This window comes from Orbicella faveolata, unplaced genomic scaffold, assembly GCF_042242905.1.
Source record: "Orbicella faveolata isolate gen_17 unplaced genomic scaffold, um_ofav_v1 contig_1, whole genome shotgun sequence".
Classification (NCBI taxonomy): Eukaryota; Metazoa; Cnidaria; class Anthozoa; order Scleractinia; family Merulinidae; genus Orbicella; species Orbicella faveolata.
This window is the reverse complement of record NW_028301536.1, coordinates 15,370,483-15,388,102: the sequence shown is the minus strand read 5'-3', so window position 1 is coordinate 15,388,102 and position 17,620 is coordinate 15,370,483. Positions and strand designations below refer to the sequence as shown.

At 41.7% G+C, this 17,620-nt stretch overlaps 2 protein-coding genes across 6 annotated transcripts; both read left to right on the top strand.

Moving 5' to 3' along the window:
* The first annotated feature begins 518 nt into the window (after positions 1–518).
* LOC110049554 (uncharacterized) lies at positions 519–12,676 on the top strand. Of its 5 annotated transcripts, XM_089291648.1 has the most exons (4): positions 4,026–4,103; positions 4,215–4,263; positions 4,700–5,001; positions 7,749–12,676. In XM_089291648.1, exons 3-4 carry the CDS (start codon positions 4,820–4,822, stop codon positions 12,268–12,270), a joined length of 4,704 nt encoding a protein of 1,567 aa, XP_089147774.1. In that variant the 5' UTR covers positions 4,026–4,103; positions 4,215–4,263; positions 4,700–4,819; the 3' UTR covers positions 12,271–12,676. The 5 variants fall into 5 exon arrangements, with proteins under 5 accessions (XP_020611027.2, XP_020611020.2, XP_089147779.1 ...); XM_020755368.2 differs by lacking the exons at positions 4,026–4,103; positions 4,215–4,263 and adding an exon at positions 519–608; XM_020755361.2 differs by lacking the exons at positions 4,026–4,103; positions 4,215–4,263 and adding an exon at positions 900–1,348.
* Positions 12,677–12,765: 89 nt separating this feature from the next.
* On the top strand, positions 12,766–16,930 carry LOC110049579 (uncharacterized). Its single transcript, XM_020755386.2, has 2 exons — positions 12,766–14,294; positions 14,902–16,930. The coding sequence occupies exon 2, from the start codon at positions 14,932–14,934 to the stop codon at positions 16,417–16,419; it is 1,488 nt and encodes a 495-aa protein (XP_020611045.1). The 5' UTR covers positions 12,766–14,294; positions 14,902–14,931; the 3' UTR covers positions 16,420–16,930.
* Positions 16,931–17,620: the final 690 nt, after the last annotated feature.

Genomic DNA, 17,620 nt, shown 5'->3' with positions numbered 1-17,620 from the left:
ATTTTTTTTGGACAAAGCTGTGTTCTTACGGGGTTTTAGTTCTTTTAAGACTTCTGGCGTGATTTTCAACCCTTTGGGTCTGTTTTTGCGCCGAGTACTTGGCGTGCAGATTTATAAAATAATTGACGATCACTTCTGCCTCCTGGTGACGCAAAATTAACGAGAGAATTGTTTTTTAACCTTCAGAATGTTTCAGTCTTAAATCGTTGTCTCTGATGACAATGCCCCTTATCGTAAATTATAAAACATGTTGCGATACACATACACCCACGCATCACGCACGACTAGTACTGGTAGAAAGTAACATTGTACAAATACTGTCAAGAGATAAGCTTATAAATTTGTAACAGCTGAAATCTTCGTATTAGAATCCTCGTTAGAATGAAAAATATATATATTTCTTGTTCTTTAGAATAACTTCGATTAAATGGATCTAAACATAGCATCGACTTCGAAATATTATTGTACTTACAGTTTTCTGTTTATTATTACTATTATTTCCGGTTCGCTAGAAATTTCTAGATGTTTCGCAAGGCAACGACGGTTGAAAATGGGCGAGGAGTTTCGCAACGAATAGGAAGTGTAAAAAGGTTGCATCGCTTTGATAGGTAAAGTTTTGGGAAATGAGGGTACCATTAGCTGGAGCGGAAGCACAGGACATCTTTCTCATCTTTCATCTTTGTCTATTCGAGATGAACTGTCTGATAGATAGTCGCTACGCTTCTGTCGCAGATCAAAATAGTGTCTCAATATATATTTACGGAAACTTATCGCACGTACAAAGGCCGTTGTTTATGAAAAGCTTTTGAAATGGACTACACGTGTTTGTTAGTGAGTAATTGTCCACAAATTTTATTGTTTAGGTTTACGCATATTTTTAATATTTATTCACACCTCTCGATCAATCTAGAAAGACACGAACTGAAATTTTACTTCCGGTAAGCAAATCAAAAGCAAAGGAAACTGTGATATTTTTAGACTGTTATAAACTTGAATTGATCACAGGATATGTGCATGCAAATGGTTCGTCATGATCACTCTAAGTGACGAGGAACTTCCCAAAGCGTTAATTATTGACTTTGTGCAACATTTTGTCGAAAACCGACTTAACTTCCGTCACGTTTCAACCACCAAAATAAGTTTTACGCCCAAATTCCACTTGCTACACGTCATCATGGCCTCATTTACATTTGATGAAGTCACAGTTTTCGTAATTCAATAGGTTTTGATGGTTGTGAACCTTGTTCGTCGCTCCGTCTGTTATAATCAGCGTACAAATTATTAACGGCCGTAAAAGTGTTTATACCTTCGATAGGAATTCTGATACTCAGCGAATGTTTTGTTCCAGGTAAGTCCACTTGTCTCGTCGTATTCGACGCGTCGTTTTATATGTGTGTACGAGTCGGTGATGTCATTTCCCTCGTTGAATAGTGAATCTGTGACCTCCGGTAAATTGCTTACTCAATATTTCTATCCAGAAAAAAAGAAACGCAGAGTTTGCTTCTATAGTTCGTTGCTGCTGTTGTAAAGATTTCGTTCTTATTTGTGAACGAAAGTACTTACACAGGTGGTCAAAAGCTTATGATGGTCGCATCTCGTAAGCGTCCCTACAGTCTAAAGAAAATTTTTCTCTATCGTTGGACTGATCTGACGTAAGCGAAGTGTCTGAAAAGACTTACAGGCTGTATTAAAGGCTTCTTGCTGCACTGTAAAGAACAAAGCTTTGCCGTTAGAATTGTGAAGCGAAAGCCAATTAAGCAGAATTTTTTCTTCCTTAGAAGTGATTGAAGCAGTATCGACCTTTGATATTCCTACTCGTACTCGTGACACACTGAGTGCTTACCACGTCGTACAAAAGAGGCTAGATTTTCGCGGGAGGTGCTACAATGAAGAGGTTAATTACCCTTATTGAAATCCAATCACTGTAGTATTTTTTAGCGCGGTTATGAAATCCGTTAAGCCGATGGATTTGTCAAAATTCGATCTTCCATGACAGTGCCCTCGCGTAAGCTTTGTGCATGCTTAAGTGATTTTTTTGTCGATCTACAGACAGTGTACCAAGCATTTGCGATCAAGTCGTGTCTGGAAGCTCTACAAAATGAATACATAAATCAATACAGTTTCTTTTTAGGGGCCAATAACTGTTTTATTCGTAGCGTGTTCAGTCCTCAATTAATTTTTGCGCACGTGAAAACCACTTTCTTACTTAAAGTTTTTGTCAGATGAAATTCTTTTAAAACTCATTTCAATATTACACGATTTGCATACATGTAAGGATTAATATCGCATAACTGTTACAAGCAAAGATAAGGTCTTTGTTCAGAATAGTAAGTAATATTACTGGGAATGCATCTAAGGAATCGAGTAAACCACTGAGATGTGGTTAATTATCTAGTTTGGAGATCATATTGCAGAGTTATGAAAATTTACCAGACAAGTTAAAAATTATTCACCATAAATTAAAAGATGGAACAGTGGAACTATGCAGTAGTTCTCAAATTATTATTAAGGAAGCTCTCTCTTTCTCCTGTAGCTTGTTTCCTACATACATCCTTTTCAGGAATGATATTAAATTTCCATTTAGTCTTTTCATTTTCTGTTCCTGAAACTTAAGACTTCTGTACAGCATTGCATGACATCTGTTCCTTCAGCAAACACATTTGCTTTCGTGATTTTAAGCTTCAGCAAGTGCATAAAGATGACGCAGTATTCAAATCTTGTACTTGACAATTGAGGACATTTTCTCAATCAATAGTTACTTCAGATGTCATTACTTACTGTAATATAAATAATAGCTAGTAAATAATTATTATGCTACTTACATATTGTCATGAAATGTATCTGACAATGCCTATATATAGCTGAAAAAAGAGTCATTTGCTATTAGTACATTTCTTTCTTTTTGCTATTTTGAAAACTGTCTGAAACTTCTTAAAATGCTTGTACTCTAGGGGGTAAAAATGCGATATCATTTTTCTCTTGGACAATATTCCACAAAAATATTATTCAGAGTGAAAAAGGAAAAAGTTCTCTCTATATTAGGCAATTCTATTTATAGCCAACATCAGTGGGAACATACATATTAAACTATATATGTTATATATGTACAGTATTACTATAGTTACTGTACCTGACAGATTGCAAAATAAATCAGTGATGGTTTCCTTCAACCTCAGCTGGTACTATCAGCTATCGTTCAACCATATCTAGAATGTATACAGTCATTCATGTGACTGAATCACATGTGTGAGGATATTTGGTCAAAGTATAGCACACATTGAGTTCTTGGGAGGATATCTTTTTCAGCATTTTGCCCACATGCTTTGTAAAGAAAAAAAGCTGTGTTCCTGATAAAGTGCCAATTTGACTCAGTTTGTTATGGAAAGAACCGAGCACAACCCCATGTAAGAACCCAGGCTAAGCCCCAATTGCGCTGAACTAAAGAATTCACCACCACCTAGTGCAGTTGAGTTGGTGCTTAATTCTTATTGTTAAGTTTTCTTACAAAAGTTAAAGGCAACAGTGAACGTTGTCAAGGACATTGATTTTATCGCTGACATTGGAATTGGTACACTGTTAGTAATAATTCACAAATTGCGATGGATGGTTATTGTACATACTTGTATCAGTAGGAGCTGTATCTCATTTTATTGATCCCAGGGCTGTAGCCGGAAAAAAGTAATGACTAAGGCAATGTCTGTGGTTAAGTTCTTTTCCTTTAGGTTTTTAGCAGTGTTTCACTTTCCTCCTTCAAAAAGAAAAACAATAAAAATGCAAATGGTTGGCCTCGTACTGGCTATGGCTGTGAATCCACAGCTGTACTATCTGAGGTGCTGATAAGAAGTACTGATAGTTACATGCAGTGAAGAACACTGTAGCAATTTTATAGTTCACTGTACATGTAAAATCAAGCTAGAGTCACAATATATATTGTTCATTTGATTCATAACTGTCACATACAACATCACATGAGTGAAGCATGGGATTTAATGTCTGTTAAGAATCACATGTAAATCATCCAAGCTGGTTATTTTAACTTTACTTGTGATGTGTTGTGTTTGATCATGATGCAGTGAGACCTTTTTAATTTTAGCTTTAACGAGGTTTGTACATGTACATGTACATAAAATATGGTACTGAAATCCATTTATAATCTTTTTCATTACAAAATTTCCAATTCAGTCGCTAAATAATTATTATATTTTCCAAATTAGCTGTGAGGACCATATATGTCATGAGACAGAGTATTGCATAATTATATTGGTATGTTACTGGTATTTTTCTATGAACTATTTTTCCCTGAACTCAAAATCTGCAATCTGGCTTGGTGTGCTTATATTTTTCTGATTAATTTGATCATATCAATGGAATTTCTATATTTGAGATGTCAGTGATACATCTGCACATTGGATTACAGTGACCAACGTTGTTATGTGCTGTGATGTTGTGTGATGCAGTTATAAATTAAGCAATATCCTTACCCCTCTCAGGAAACTCTATTTTTAAATAGACTCTTGATGTGCCAGCATTAGATAATGTGCAAAGTTTGGTGTGCTTTTTTCTTGTTTCTTTTGATCTGTTACTCGACATCTGTTACCTTTGTTGGTAATGCTAATGACGAATCTATCTTAAACTGTCAGGGTGAACAAGATTCATCTGAAATAGCATTTAAATATTCCTGTCTCATTTAATATTGCAGATCAAGGCCAAATATGAAATAAACCATATACTAGTTAACAATGCTAAGCTGGTGAGATTGGTGCTGCTGACAGAGAATTAAACCAAGGAACCTCGATTATTCAAGTTAAAGGAACTTTTTATGCCAGAAAGTACAGAGGACAAAGCAGAAAGAACTGCTGCTGACATCATGACTTGTAATGGTGTAGAACAATCGAGTACCAAACATTTAACCATGGCTAACAATACTGAGACATTTACAAAAAAGAAGGAAAAAGAGAACTACAGTGACGCAAAGATGCATAATCTCACTGAATGCTGCAGGTGAGTGACGTGAAACAACAGTGATTTCTAGCCTGTTTTATAAAGTTAATCATAATTTTTTTTATTGGCCAACTGTTGCCGATTTTTGTGTATTCCCTTTGAGCATAACGTAATTTAATACTAAGCCAGCTAAGATCACAGTTCTCTTCTGCTAAAAAGTAATATGATCTAATAATAACGTAGGTTTCAATGATCTTCTCATCGACGTGAATAGGGCATTTTTTAAAATATGAAATGACAAAATGAAGAAATGGCGTTATGGTTAGCCTAAATAGTGCTCAGGTTAGCCTAAATATCACTGATTCGACAATGGTTAGCTCTCAGTAACAATTATTATTGTAAGGGTCAACCCTGACAGACACCCATATCCCACATTGACTCTTATCCATAGTGTCATTTCATCATTTTGCCATTTTACCATTTCATGGTTGGAGTGAATAAACACTTATTAGCTAGTATTGTGAATAACTTGCTTTTCCTGTCGGGACTCCAAACACATTAAGAATTTATTATAGATTTTGCATTTGTTAGTGTGCTATACTGTTGAACCTCCTTTTGTCCTTTTGTGACCACCCATTTTGTCCAACTGAAATGGCCTCCTGTTGGAACTGGTTGCTAGAAATGTTTCACTTAAATCAGTAAATTTGATGCACGTTTTCACATGGTCATTTAAAGGCGCCTGCAGTGTACTCAAATTCATGCAGCCAAGTCATTTTGCAAATCTGAACATTTTCCCTTCAGATAAAAGGAAACCAGAAAATAGGAACTAATATGCTGTCCCAAAAAATATCAAAATACTCTTCAATGTGCAGGTTTAGCCTCAGATAGACAGAGAAATTATTTCACTCTCATTGTTCTGGTTGCAAAATGGTTTTTAGAGTACATGTGGTCACATGTAGCTAGCTTGCACTTATGTGCTGCATTTTTTGGAACTAAAGAAACCTAAAATCTTTCTTCTGAGGCTCATGTAAACTAGGTGACAGATAAATCACAAACAGAGGAAAAACAAGTGTGCACTCTCTAGTACTTTTCCCCTGAATTCACTGTCTAATTAATATGCAGATTTTAGTTTCGAGAAGTTGTTGTATGGCATATGCAGTTCATGCCAAGACCAAGGGGCATTGTAAATGATTATATCCTGAATTCAAGGCTCAATCTGCTGTTTAAAAAATTATGGTAAGGCAGACGATCAACAAGAGGAAGTCAGAGTAATTGAAATTATTTTTTTTTCGAGCATCTCAGCAGTACTGAATGCTGAACTGCAGATTTTCACATTACCAACCCTGAGTTACAGACCACTCACATCCCCTTGATTGAAACATTAGGTTTTGGTTCATTTTAAACTATGCAGGCTATGTCGAGTTACAAAAAAACCGCGACATGGATGGAACAAAAAGGGCGTATGGATTCAGACAATTAAAGCTATCAATTTGAGGAACTGTAACAGTTGTCCTTGCTCTTGAGTATGAACCAGAAATTTGAAAGGATTTTTTACTCTGTATATTTTCATGATTTCAAAATTTGTGCGTTTGCACAATATAATTTTGGCAGGTTTTTTAAACGAAAAAAATAAATAAGATACAATAAAAATGTTATTTGCCGGCAGGAGGCCTGTGTCAAGCAAAACCTTATCCTTGGCCTTGAATCAGGTCCTTTGCCTATGGCCTCAGGCTGTATTCAAGACCTTGGCAAAGTATTTCTCAGTATGGACCTCCTGCTGGCAAATATATCTCACAACTTGAAGAAGCATCCTGTCTGCATTTTTAGGGTAGTTTTTAAATGTCTGTAAATAAAATAAAACAAATCAATTCTAAAGCAATTATTTTTTTTCCTTGACATCATTGAATCTGTTGTTGTTTTGGTGATTTGAAAAATGCAGCCAAATATTTTCCCATATCAAAACAGCGTGAAGCCTAAAAATGAAAATAGGCCCTTTCAGCAATTGAATGGGTAAGAATGGGGATAACTGAGTTTTATTTTGTTGCACTAAAATGTAATATCAGCATTTTAGTTTAAAACGACGTTTTTAAAGTTCTGTTGATTTGTTGATCAAAGCTACACTTTTGCATAAAAAAATTTATAGAGGTTCAACTGAATATAATAATGTGTGGTTTAGTTGTTTAGTGGAGTAAATGGCTTAAAACGGAACCAGTTCCACAACTGGTACAGTCTGTAATGTGACACAAATGGATTTTTCGTGTGCATATCGTGTAGCCAGGCATGCAAATCTCATTTTTGTTTGCAACATACAACTTTTTGTCTAAGCTTGTGTTATTGTTTCAGAGGTACACTGGGCTAATTTTCAATAATTTTGTCAGTGTATGAATGCACAGTAAATAACGTGCACATGATTCCTCACTTGTTTTCTTTTGCTTCAATTGCCCAGGAATACATGTGGGTGTTCCAAACACCTGTTTCATTTTGACTCCAATCTGGAACTGAATTGGCTTCAAGTTCCAAACTGCTGTTGCCCCACCCCCTCTGAGTACCCATGTAGTCATCTGTGTATAGACTATGGATATAGAGTTTCATGTATCGAAAACTTCTCGTCAACTGTGAGACAAATAGAGGATAGGCAGGTGTTGCCCCTCATTGAACCCCCGTCCCCCCTTCCCTGCTGTTTGGCTGCTTGACTGCAAAGGCAATGAAAAAGCATGGCAACACCATTGTTACCCTTTTGAGAGAAAAAGAGACCGCATATTTTTATTTCCCTACACTAACAATAATCTGTGATTTTCTTTCCTCAGAATGTGGATGTGCTCTCACTGTAGCAAGAGCTTCGCCTCCTCGCGTGCGCTCAAGATCCATGAAGTCAAACAGCACGAGAATGCTGCGCGCCACGTGCTCAAGTGCGGCACGTGCCACGAGGAGTTCGAACACGCGAATCTGCTTCACATCCACATGCGGGTTCATCACAATGTAAAGGTGCGCTGTCCACGGTGCAAAGACATATTCGAGCACCCGAACGTCTTGAAACTTCACATCAAAGCGCACCACTCTGAACCGGTTTGCGTTGCCTGTGGGCTGAAATTTGACCACGACAAGCTTCTACGCTTGCATATGGAGCATTACCACAATGTTGGGAGCAAAGGGGCAAAGCAGGGTGCGACCACGCCTCCTCAGCAGACTGGTGGAAAAGACAAGACTGAAAATGTCCTTGTAGAGATGAAAAGCGCTCCTGAAGAGGCAGAACGTGGTGGTACTGGAAACCACGGGGGAAATCACCAAACCACGCAGGGCTATGAACAGACCAATGGCGTGGTAATCGGTGATTGGGAGCTTGGCTTCCGTAGACACGATGACGACGACGACGAAGCAATGTCGCACGGCAGTAGTGAAACAAGAGAAGACGTCAGCACCGAAGGTGATGTGGGTGATATGGAGACTGAGAAAGAAGGCGAGCCTCAGCTTAGAGAGACAGAGAGCCACGTGGGAAGACAAGATGCAGAGGCTGAAATTCACCGGTATTCACCCGCTGAATTAAAGCATGAAGCAAAACGTTCCGTTTCACCAAAGTCTGAAAATGGCAGCCACGCTGCAACCGTAAAAGGAATGGACGGTCGCCTGCCAACTCCTCCTCTTGAATATCACCAGACTCCTACTCGGGTGCAGCGGTCTTCAGTCATCGTCACCACAAGCCGGGCTTCACCGCCCATGACAGTCCCGCCCGCCAGTTTGAAGCACAAACCAGTAGCCTCTGAAGAGGCCCCTAAAGAATCAGTTACATCATGTCTTACCCTTCCTGCTAATCTACCAGACTTAGATGGCAGTCTAGAGGGAAGCCCGCAGTCGCCCGCGGGATCGTATTCTTCCACACTATCAGGGGACGAAAGCGGCGACTCAGAAACAGCCAGTCAGAAAATGCGTGCGGCAAAACGAGCCACTTTGCGCTGCAATCGCTGCCAGGAGGAATTCTTGTCGAAAATGGAGTACCTTCATCATTTGATCTCGCACCAAAAGGGAGATCGCGACGAAATGATCCCTGAACTGAGGCCTGACAATCATCAAGCCATCGATAAATTAAAATCGAGCTTGCTAATTAAAATGGAGGCGAGAAGAAGAGATAGCATTCCAGATGAAATTAACCATCGATTCGGCAATGTCCAATTGGATGGCGCGTCACCCGATGATCGGACAAGCCCGACCTGTCAAGACAATCGCACGCACGATTTGGCCGCACCTTGTACGGTATGCAGCGAGCGATTCCCAGACTCACAGGAACTTAGAGCCCATATGGAAAGTTGCCATAAGAAGCCGCATTGTACCGAGTGTGGGCTTTCTTTCGAACATAAGAATCTGCTAAAGATTCATATGAATTCCTACCACAGCTCTTTAGACGTCTTACAGTGTTACTACTGTGGAAAATCGTTTGACAACCGCGCGGAGTTCGTCAGTCACGTAACATCCCACGAAACCTCACTGAAGGATCCCAAGGAAATGCGAAGGAAACCGAATAGTCTCCGACGAGTTCCGAGTGCCACGAGCACTGAAGAAAACCCGAGTCAAAGTCAATCGGAAAAGGAAAGGTCTCCGAAAATCGACTCTTTTCGGAACAATGATGATTTGGACAATAACTATCAAGCCAAAAAACAAGATGATGTGTCTCCTGCGGAATATGCTGACCCGGTAAAGAGCCGTATTGACGATTTGCGTCAGTACGTTGAACGACGGTTTCCCACGTTTGGCGCGTTCCGCCATCATAAAGAGGAAAGTAGTCCCACTCCACAAGAACCGGACGATTGGTATAATGAAGGGAAAAGCAACTATTTGGTCGGTCCAGAGGCAAAGACAAGGATCTTCCTTCCGAAACGTCACGAAACGTTTGAACGCGAAGGGAATTTCAGCGACCAAAGGCGCACGTCCGAGCAGTTAGAATCATTCTCACCAGCAACAAAAGTAAACCCTGAATCGATTGAGAGGATTCCTAGCTCGGATGTACTGAGGCGTCGATTTTCTGCTTTCTCGGCGCTTGAAATGACTGGCAGGTCAGATGAGCACGCTAAGAGCTTGTTACTGGGCCTGAGTAGGGCGAAGAGGGATGGTATGCCTTTGGGCAGACCTCCTCCACTCATCCCTGTTATACATCCAAGAATGTCCCAGAATTTCACACGACAGCCAGGCGTGGCTTTAAGGAACGATCATCAGCCCCTGTGCCGCACGGCGTCAGCAAACTCGGCCCTCAGGTACCACAGGATGCCGTTCTCTACCATGGCCACTAAACGGCAAGAGTCATTTGAAAGAGTCGTCCCTCCAAGCCCAGTGCAAGACTCACCTCCAGATCATCAAGAGGTTGCCGCCCGCGAGAACATTAACAACATCACCAAAGAGGCGCTGCTTCATTCGTTGTCCCTCAAGAGAAGAGCAAGTGCGCCTGAACTTGGGGCTCTCATAAGAAGACCTCGTGATGTGTCCCAGAGGCTGGGAACACCAGCAATCAAAAATCTTCTCGAGAAAAGACCTCAGAGATTTGAGGACCCAGACCCCCTACCTGCTACATCCCCAGGCCGATCCCGCCAGCTCAAGGAGGCGTACCAGCCGAGGCGAAGGCACCCCCGGGACTTCTTTTGCCATCTCTGCGGCATTTACTTCGGTCACAAGAAGCTTCTCAAGATTCATTTGGACTGCTACCACGGCTCAGCGCAGGAGCTTCAGTGTCTTCGTTGTGAAAAGAATTTCTCCAGTCGCTCCGAGTTTCTGGAGCACTTGATGTCTCATGAAGGTGGCGACGAGCTGTTGGCCATGCAGAGAAAACGCCTGAAGTTGACCGCCCGCAATAGCGTGCCGCTCACACGCGAAGGAGAGACGGTGATACGGCGCGAGCTGAACATTAGTGTCACCCCTCAGGATGCTGCCGTAGCAAAGGAGACAACCCGACGGGGCGATATCGAAAGTGCAGATATCCGACGGGATTTTCGACACCCCCTCCCAGAAGAATTACAACAGCGGGTTGTCAAAGAACATCATGAACTTCCTGCTCAACAAGAGAAGCCAAACATCGACTTGAAAGACGAATGTCGCGTCACCAGTGGCAAAACCAGTAGCGTGAAAACTGAGGATGACGAAGGGGCAAATTTTTGCTTTGTGTGTGGCCAATCATTCACCAACGGTAAAAAACTCGAACATCACATCTCTTCGCACGCCGTCGTGGACAAGGATGGACGCTACTGTTGCTCGCTGTGTCACAAGACCTTCGATCATCACCGCAAGCTAGAAATTCACACGCGCAGCCATACAGGGTTTAAGCCGCACAAGTGCGAGCTTTGCGGTCGGTGCTTTCCATATTACAGCTCCTATTACTACCACAAGATGACCCACACCGAGGACAGACCGCATAAGTGCGGAGTGTGTGGTAAGGGGTTCATACAGACCAGATACCTACGGTCGCATATGAAAACACATAAGGATCAAAATGGATGGACAAGCGACGAGGAACTCAATGACGAAAGCACCGAGCAAATGGATACAAGCGAGGCAGCGGCAACGACGTCTCCCATTAGCGAGACCGAAACCAAGGTTAAAACGGAGCAAATGAATCAATCGGATTGTTCCCCTGAGAGAGACTTAGAAGAGCACGATACAGCAAGAATACTATGCAGTTTTAAGCAAGGAAGCGGTGCTGGATTTTGTGGGCAAAGTTCGCCCAAGCATATTGAGTCTGAAGTAGAAATGTGTAGCAACGTTGTGTCGAAAGCGTTCTCGGGCTCCGAAGATTCTCAGAGTACAGATCGGAGCCGAGACCCGAACAGTCCTCCGACTATGAATCGAACATCAGAGCGGAAACGTTCCATTGACGCTACCGAGGATGATGAAGGTGGTGACAATGACTGCAGCAAAAACAATGAAACTTTAACAAAGGTCAAGAAAGAAACGCGTCAAGATTCGGCCGACGAACGTCTTCCAAAAACGAAGAGAAAGAAATACCAGTGTAAACACTGCCATAAAAACTTCAGTTCCTATAGCAGTCTGCACGTTCACGTGCGCATTCATACCGGTCAGCGGCCATACTCCTGTAGCCACTGCTTCAAAAAGTTCACGCACTCCAGCGGCTTGAAGCGTCACGTGAGGTGCCACACTGGCGAGAAGCCATACCCTTGTCCGGCATGCCCCTCAGCGTTCGCGGACCGCGGAGCTCTGAAATCTCACATTAGAACTCACACAGGAGAAAGACCTTTCGTGTGTGACTTGTGTAACAAGACTTTCACTCAACCCAGCTCTCTTCGTGTTCATAAGAAGACTGTACACGTGCACGAGTTTTTCGACGAAAAGTGACCAAATCTGAACAGCCTTTCTGTTTGTTAGATTTCCTTACTAGATAACTGTCAGTTAGGATCTTTTGCGAATTTTAGAGTCTATCTCATTTAAATTTTCATTTAGTGTGTGCGTGGTGTAATATATGTAAATAATGTTAGGGTCATGTTAGTAAGTGAATGCCCGGTTTCTTCTTGCTAAAACTGCTCAGCGCTTAGTTTTTTTCCCACGAGCTGAAAAAGAAAAAAAATAAATAGTGAGAAGTAATATTAATCAGAGTTACTTAATTAATAATAATGATGACCACTTTAAGGGAACTTAAACTATTAGAGATTAAGGAAAATGCTCAGCGATGACTTTCAGGAAAAGGAACGCTGACCACTTAAAGCATAAACTCTTCCTAAGAATAAAATAACGCTAAAAGTTACATTGTTCATGTGGTTTTGGCTAGCAAAGGCGAAGTAATACGGTTAACTCTAACTTTCCAGCCCAGATCCATCCGGCTGCTCGGTCGGACGTTGGACCTCCAACAGTTACAGATGGGTCGGAAGTCTCGGCCTTTCTCCCCAGGTCCCCCTCCCCCCTCTCCCGCCCCCCTTCCCATCGCCTCTTCCGGCTGGTACGCTCATTTACGCCACCGGATCTTTCGCTCTCTTGGCTGACTAAAAGGAGATTGTTAGCAATTTAAGATTTTACCCACGAATCGTTGCGCCCGCATTTTTCAACTAACATAATATATACCTTACTTGCAAAACTTTCGGACGTTTTATTTCGGACAAAAATTCCGGACACTTTGCTGAAACATAGCTAAAGGAAATTTACACGTAAAAAAACTCGAATTATACTAAAACAACAGCGCTGAAAATGATAGTTTAACTGTTTCCTGACGTAAACGTTATGTATTTCAAGCAGTTTGTCAACTAGAGTTCCTTCCAAAAAGTAAATCAAGGGTCTTGGAGCTACGTAAAAGCTTATTACTGTATTGTAAATATTTCGGACGCCTAAAATTTCGAACGTTGGAAAATTTCGGACGGCTTTATTTTCGGACACTTCTTTGTCCGATATGAAAATCATCCGAAATTTTGTGCAACCGCAAACCAAACGTGTAATAAATAATGTTAGCAATGTACCCGCAACCTGCAGCGCTCGTTGAGGCGTGTGCTCGTTTTTGATTAGATTATAAGAATCGGGAACTCTTTGAGTGTTTTAACAAAGATTTGACAAAAACAGCACATGTTCCCGCCAGTTGCTTTGTCCGACCACGTGGTACCTGTACGTTTGTGACAGGTGGTTGACAAAGCCACGTGCGCGAGTCACGCAATATCTTGTCGCGCGAAAGGAGCGTGGACACATTATTTAGTACAGGAGATATAAAGAAGCTGTCAAGTTATATAAAGCCGTGTTCTTCTGAGAAGATAAATTAATTTCAAATTGAATAATCCTAAATATGCAAGGATGGAGACCAGGATAGATCTCAAATTGCAAACCACAAATTCGATAAAATTGGCCAATTTTTTCAAGATGTTTCTTCAGATACGGGTAGGTTGCTGTCGGGAACATGATACGTGTTTGTTGGACTTATAGGTACTGTCTTGTCGGCTGGCACTTCAATTTGTTCGTTGTTGTCTCCTTATTTTCTGAGATTTCGAGTTATAAAAATTACAAGGATAAGAAAGGACATTTCAATGAACTTCACTAATAATTTTCGCTATGGGTCTAGTGGTTTTTCATTTCTTCACTTCGATCGTCAAGGAAGGAATATTCCTCTATAAAGACGAAAGTAAATGTCACGGTGTCACACCGTGACAAGTTTAATTAGAAACGTACGTGACATAAAACGTTGTTTTTTCGACTTTCGTTCCCGACAGTCCTCGTCATACGACTTCCCAGCTGTGCTCGATATCTGCGCTTCTGAAAATTTCAACGTTTTGATTTAATACTTGCCATGATACGACTTCAATTTATAGAATTCTCTCACTGAATGTACAGGATCTAAGTCGATCTGTCGTCTGCTTACTTTCACCGAGAATAGCAACTCGATCGAGGTAAGTTAAAGTTAGGGGTCTTTTCGATTGGCCAAGCGCTACACCCCGGCGCTGCACGTGTTCCGTAAGGCCGTAATTCCTGTAATGGGGTGGTATACGCGGGTGAAACCGTTCGTTGCCGCCTCTGTCGCACGCGTCTAACTTTTATTTTAGTCATTAGAACAGACCTTCATATACCTGAATGTTCGCTGACGTGTACCTTTAACTTCAAACGGCCGCCATCTTGTTTTTGCAAGGCGAGCGCAAGCTGGGGAGAGTTTTCAAAGTCGTCAAAATCTACGACAGTACGATCGTACCTTTATTGGGGTAAACTGGCATTTAGGATTCGATATTGTTAACAGTCTATCGAATTGTCTTTAGCATGAATTTTGTAGTTTTAAGTAACATACGATCCCCTACCTCCGGGGCCCCTACTGCCTTTCCTCTGTCCATCCTCCACAGTTCCCAGTCCCCTGTTTTATGTCCCCTATCCCCTGACGCCTATCTTTCTCCCGACTTCTCCCACTTCCCCGTTCCGTATTCCCTTACAAGGCAGAATGAAGTTTTTGGCGCTTGGAAACAACTGTTGCAAACAATTTATTTCTTAATACTATTTATCTTCAAACAGGCCAAACGCCAACAAATCAGAGCCTTCACAATGCTGAAAAAGTGGCACTATGTGTCCCTAACACTTATAGTGGTGATCCTGTGTCTTTGCGTGAGGAACCTGTGGTATCTTCTGACTCAGGGCTCGTCCAGTTCTCCTTTAGTAGACAAACTCTTTGGCCACGTTCAAACAAGCAACTTATCTGACTACACAGCCTCTGTTAGAATTATCGGCTCAAATTACGAGCCCGAGGAATCAATGGAGATCAGTTTAACAAGCGAGGTCGTGAAATACGTAATGATTGTTCCTCATGGGTTGGATTCAAAGCAAATGCGTGAGGGTATTGGTGGTCTGTCTACGCCTAGCGATCGAGACACTGTACGCACGCTGACAGGCTTTCTTGATAAGCACCCAGAGTTCGATGGAGCGACTGGAGTAACTAGTCAAATCCAAATAAAAGGACCGGATGAAAGCAAAAAGTTGCTCGAGCAAAGCGCTTGCCGATTCCTATTGAAAAACTGGACGCTGGTCATTCGCAATTCGGGAAAGATTCACAAACTTCAAGGTGCGAAACAGGGCGAGGAATATCAGGAGTGCAGTATCACTGAGAACGCATTTCTGATTCGCAAAAAGCACTTTCTAGAATTGAGGTGGAGATCAGACTACGGAAGTTTGAGCCATCTTGATTTCTTTATAAGATCCAAAGGAACGTTGAAAATAGCGAAATTATCCAACTGTTATTTGGGCCAATCTCTGAATTACATTGATAGGGGCAGCTTAGAAGGCAGTAAAGAGTTCGCAGACTATTCAAAACTAGGCCAGTTCCACTCAATTCTACGCATTGTGCTGCCGAATAAGATAGAGTGGACCAAGTGCTCCGACGACGCCGAGCTCTGCCCCGAAAAGCCGACGGCTGCGCGATCGTCAAATTCACTCGTCACCGATGGCTTTCCGATCTGCTGTGACGTTCTTATGGACAAGCTTTTAGTCGCGACCGTTAAAGCAATGGACGAAATTGGAATGGAGTACCGCGCAACGTATGGAACTCTGCTTGGCGCAGCAAGGTCTGGAGCGATCATCCCATATTCGGACGATATCGATTTGGCTGTTCGCCAAAAGGACAACGATAACTACTCAAGATTTATTGTTCTTCAAACCCACATTGGATCCAAATATCGCGTCGCTTGGAAGGCAAAGCCCCCTATGAGTCGGGTGTATCCTTATTTCGCTGCGTCTGTTGATGTCAACACTGACAAATATTTTGAGGGAGATAGCCTAGAAAGCAAAATTCTGTTTGATCAGAAAATTTTACTCGAGATGAAAAAGCTTTTTCCTATCGCCGACAACACAGAGGAGAGACGTTTTGTTGACATGTACCCCTCCCCAGAGGAATGGTTCAATGGCTTCTCTAATGTGACAATCAACGATCGACAATATCAGGGGATCCCAGGGGACACTAAGAAACGTCTAATCGCGTGGTATGGAGAAGACTACAGGGAGAAACGACCGGAGAAATCTTCTAAAACAACTTTTGCATAGGAAAAGAAGAAGCCCTACTACCTAATTTCCCCCCCTCCCCCCACCCCGCCAGTTCCCCACCCAAATAATTGGGATTGAATAGGAGAGTTTAATAGAACTCAATCCATGGCGGCCATTTAGGATAGAAGATAAGTTACCAAAAGATAAAGCACCGATAAAATATCGTTATTGTGTAAATATGCTGTCCTCCAAAATGCAAGAATGTTATGTGTTATAAAGGCTACAAATATTTTTGCCATAGGCAGTAAAATCTGCGTGACTGGAAAAGTTGAAGAAAGGGATATTAAAAATAACTTGACTTTATAGCCAAATCCCGTGTTCCAAAATTCATTGAAACCGCCGATGGCAAATAAGGCGAAGGCCCCCTCCTGGCCCCCTTTAAAAATCGTGATAATGAATTAATTAAAGGATCTTTTTTCTTAAACGTAACTTCTACTGTACATGTGATCTCGTGATTTACTTTAATAACCAGTTTGAAATGAAGAACTAAATAAACTGAACAATCTGACCAGTTGTGTATCAGAATTAAAATCGAATTACTGTGCTGACTTCCAAACCTAGCCCCAGTCCACAAAGTTTTCTTTCTGTATTGGTCAGGGACGCTCATAGCCTGTAGTTGCCCCGGCTCAACAAGACTCCAAAACGTAGTCAAAGAAAAATATATATGAGTTATTGACTAAGTGTGAGGTCAAGATGGCTGGATATTGGCCAAGTTCTTTTTTTGGGAGTTTATGGACCGAGACGGAGTCGAGGTCCATAAACTCGCAAAAAAAGAACAAGGCCAATATCCAGCCATCTTGACCGAACAAGCTTGGTCAATAAAGGATTTATTATATGGCTTTCGGGGAAATTTTTCTTGCGGGACATGGCGGGTAGTCCCGAGCGGGCAAGATAGCTCCATCTCGCCCGCTCGGGTAGCCAATCACAGCGCAGGATTTGATTCATCTTGCGCGCTCACGGAGCTAGCCATATAATAAACTGTATTCACAAAATATTTCAAACATAAGCGAGTCAGACAAAGCTGAATTCCGATAAGTTATGTTGTGATTCCAAACTTCATTTTGTTACCGTTTCTCACGAACTTTGAGCGGACCATCCATTTCTAAATAGTCCATTGCATTTCTTCAGTGGCGAATTCGAGAGGAGTGATCGATGGAGCCTGCCACCTTTCTTTCTGAAAAACGTAACGCCCGAATTGTCG

Coding starts and splice junctions, on each gene's coding strand:
- LOC110049554 (XM_020755368.2), top strand. CDS start 4,820: ATGCCAGAAAGTACAGAGGACAAAGCAGAAAGAACTGCTGCTGACATC. Junction 5,002..7,748: donor AATCTCACTGAATGCTGCAG/GTGAGTGACGTG, acceptor TTCTTTCCTCAG/AATGTGGATGTGCTCTCACT.
- LOC110049579 (XM_020755386.2), top strand. CDS start 14,932: ATGCTGAAAAAGTGGCACTATGTGTCCCTAACACTTATAGTGGTGATC.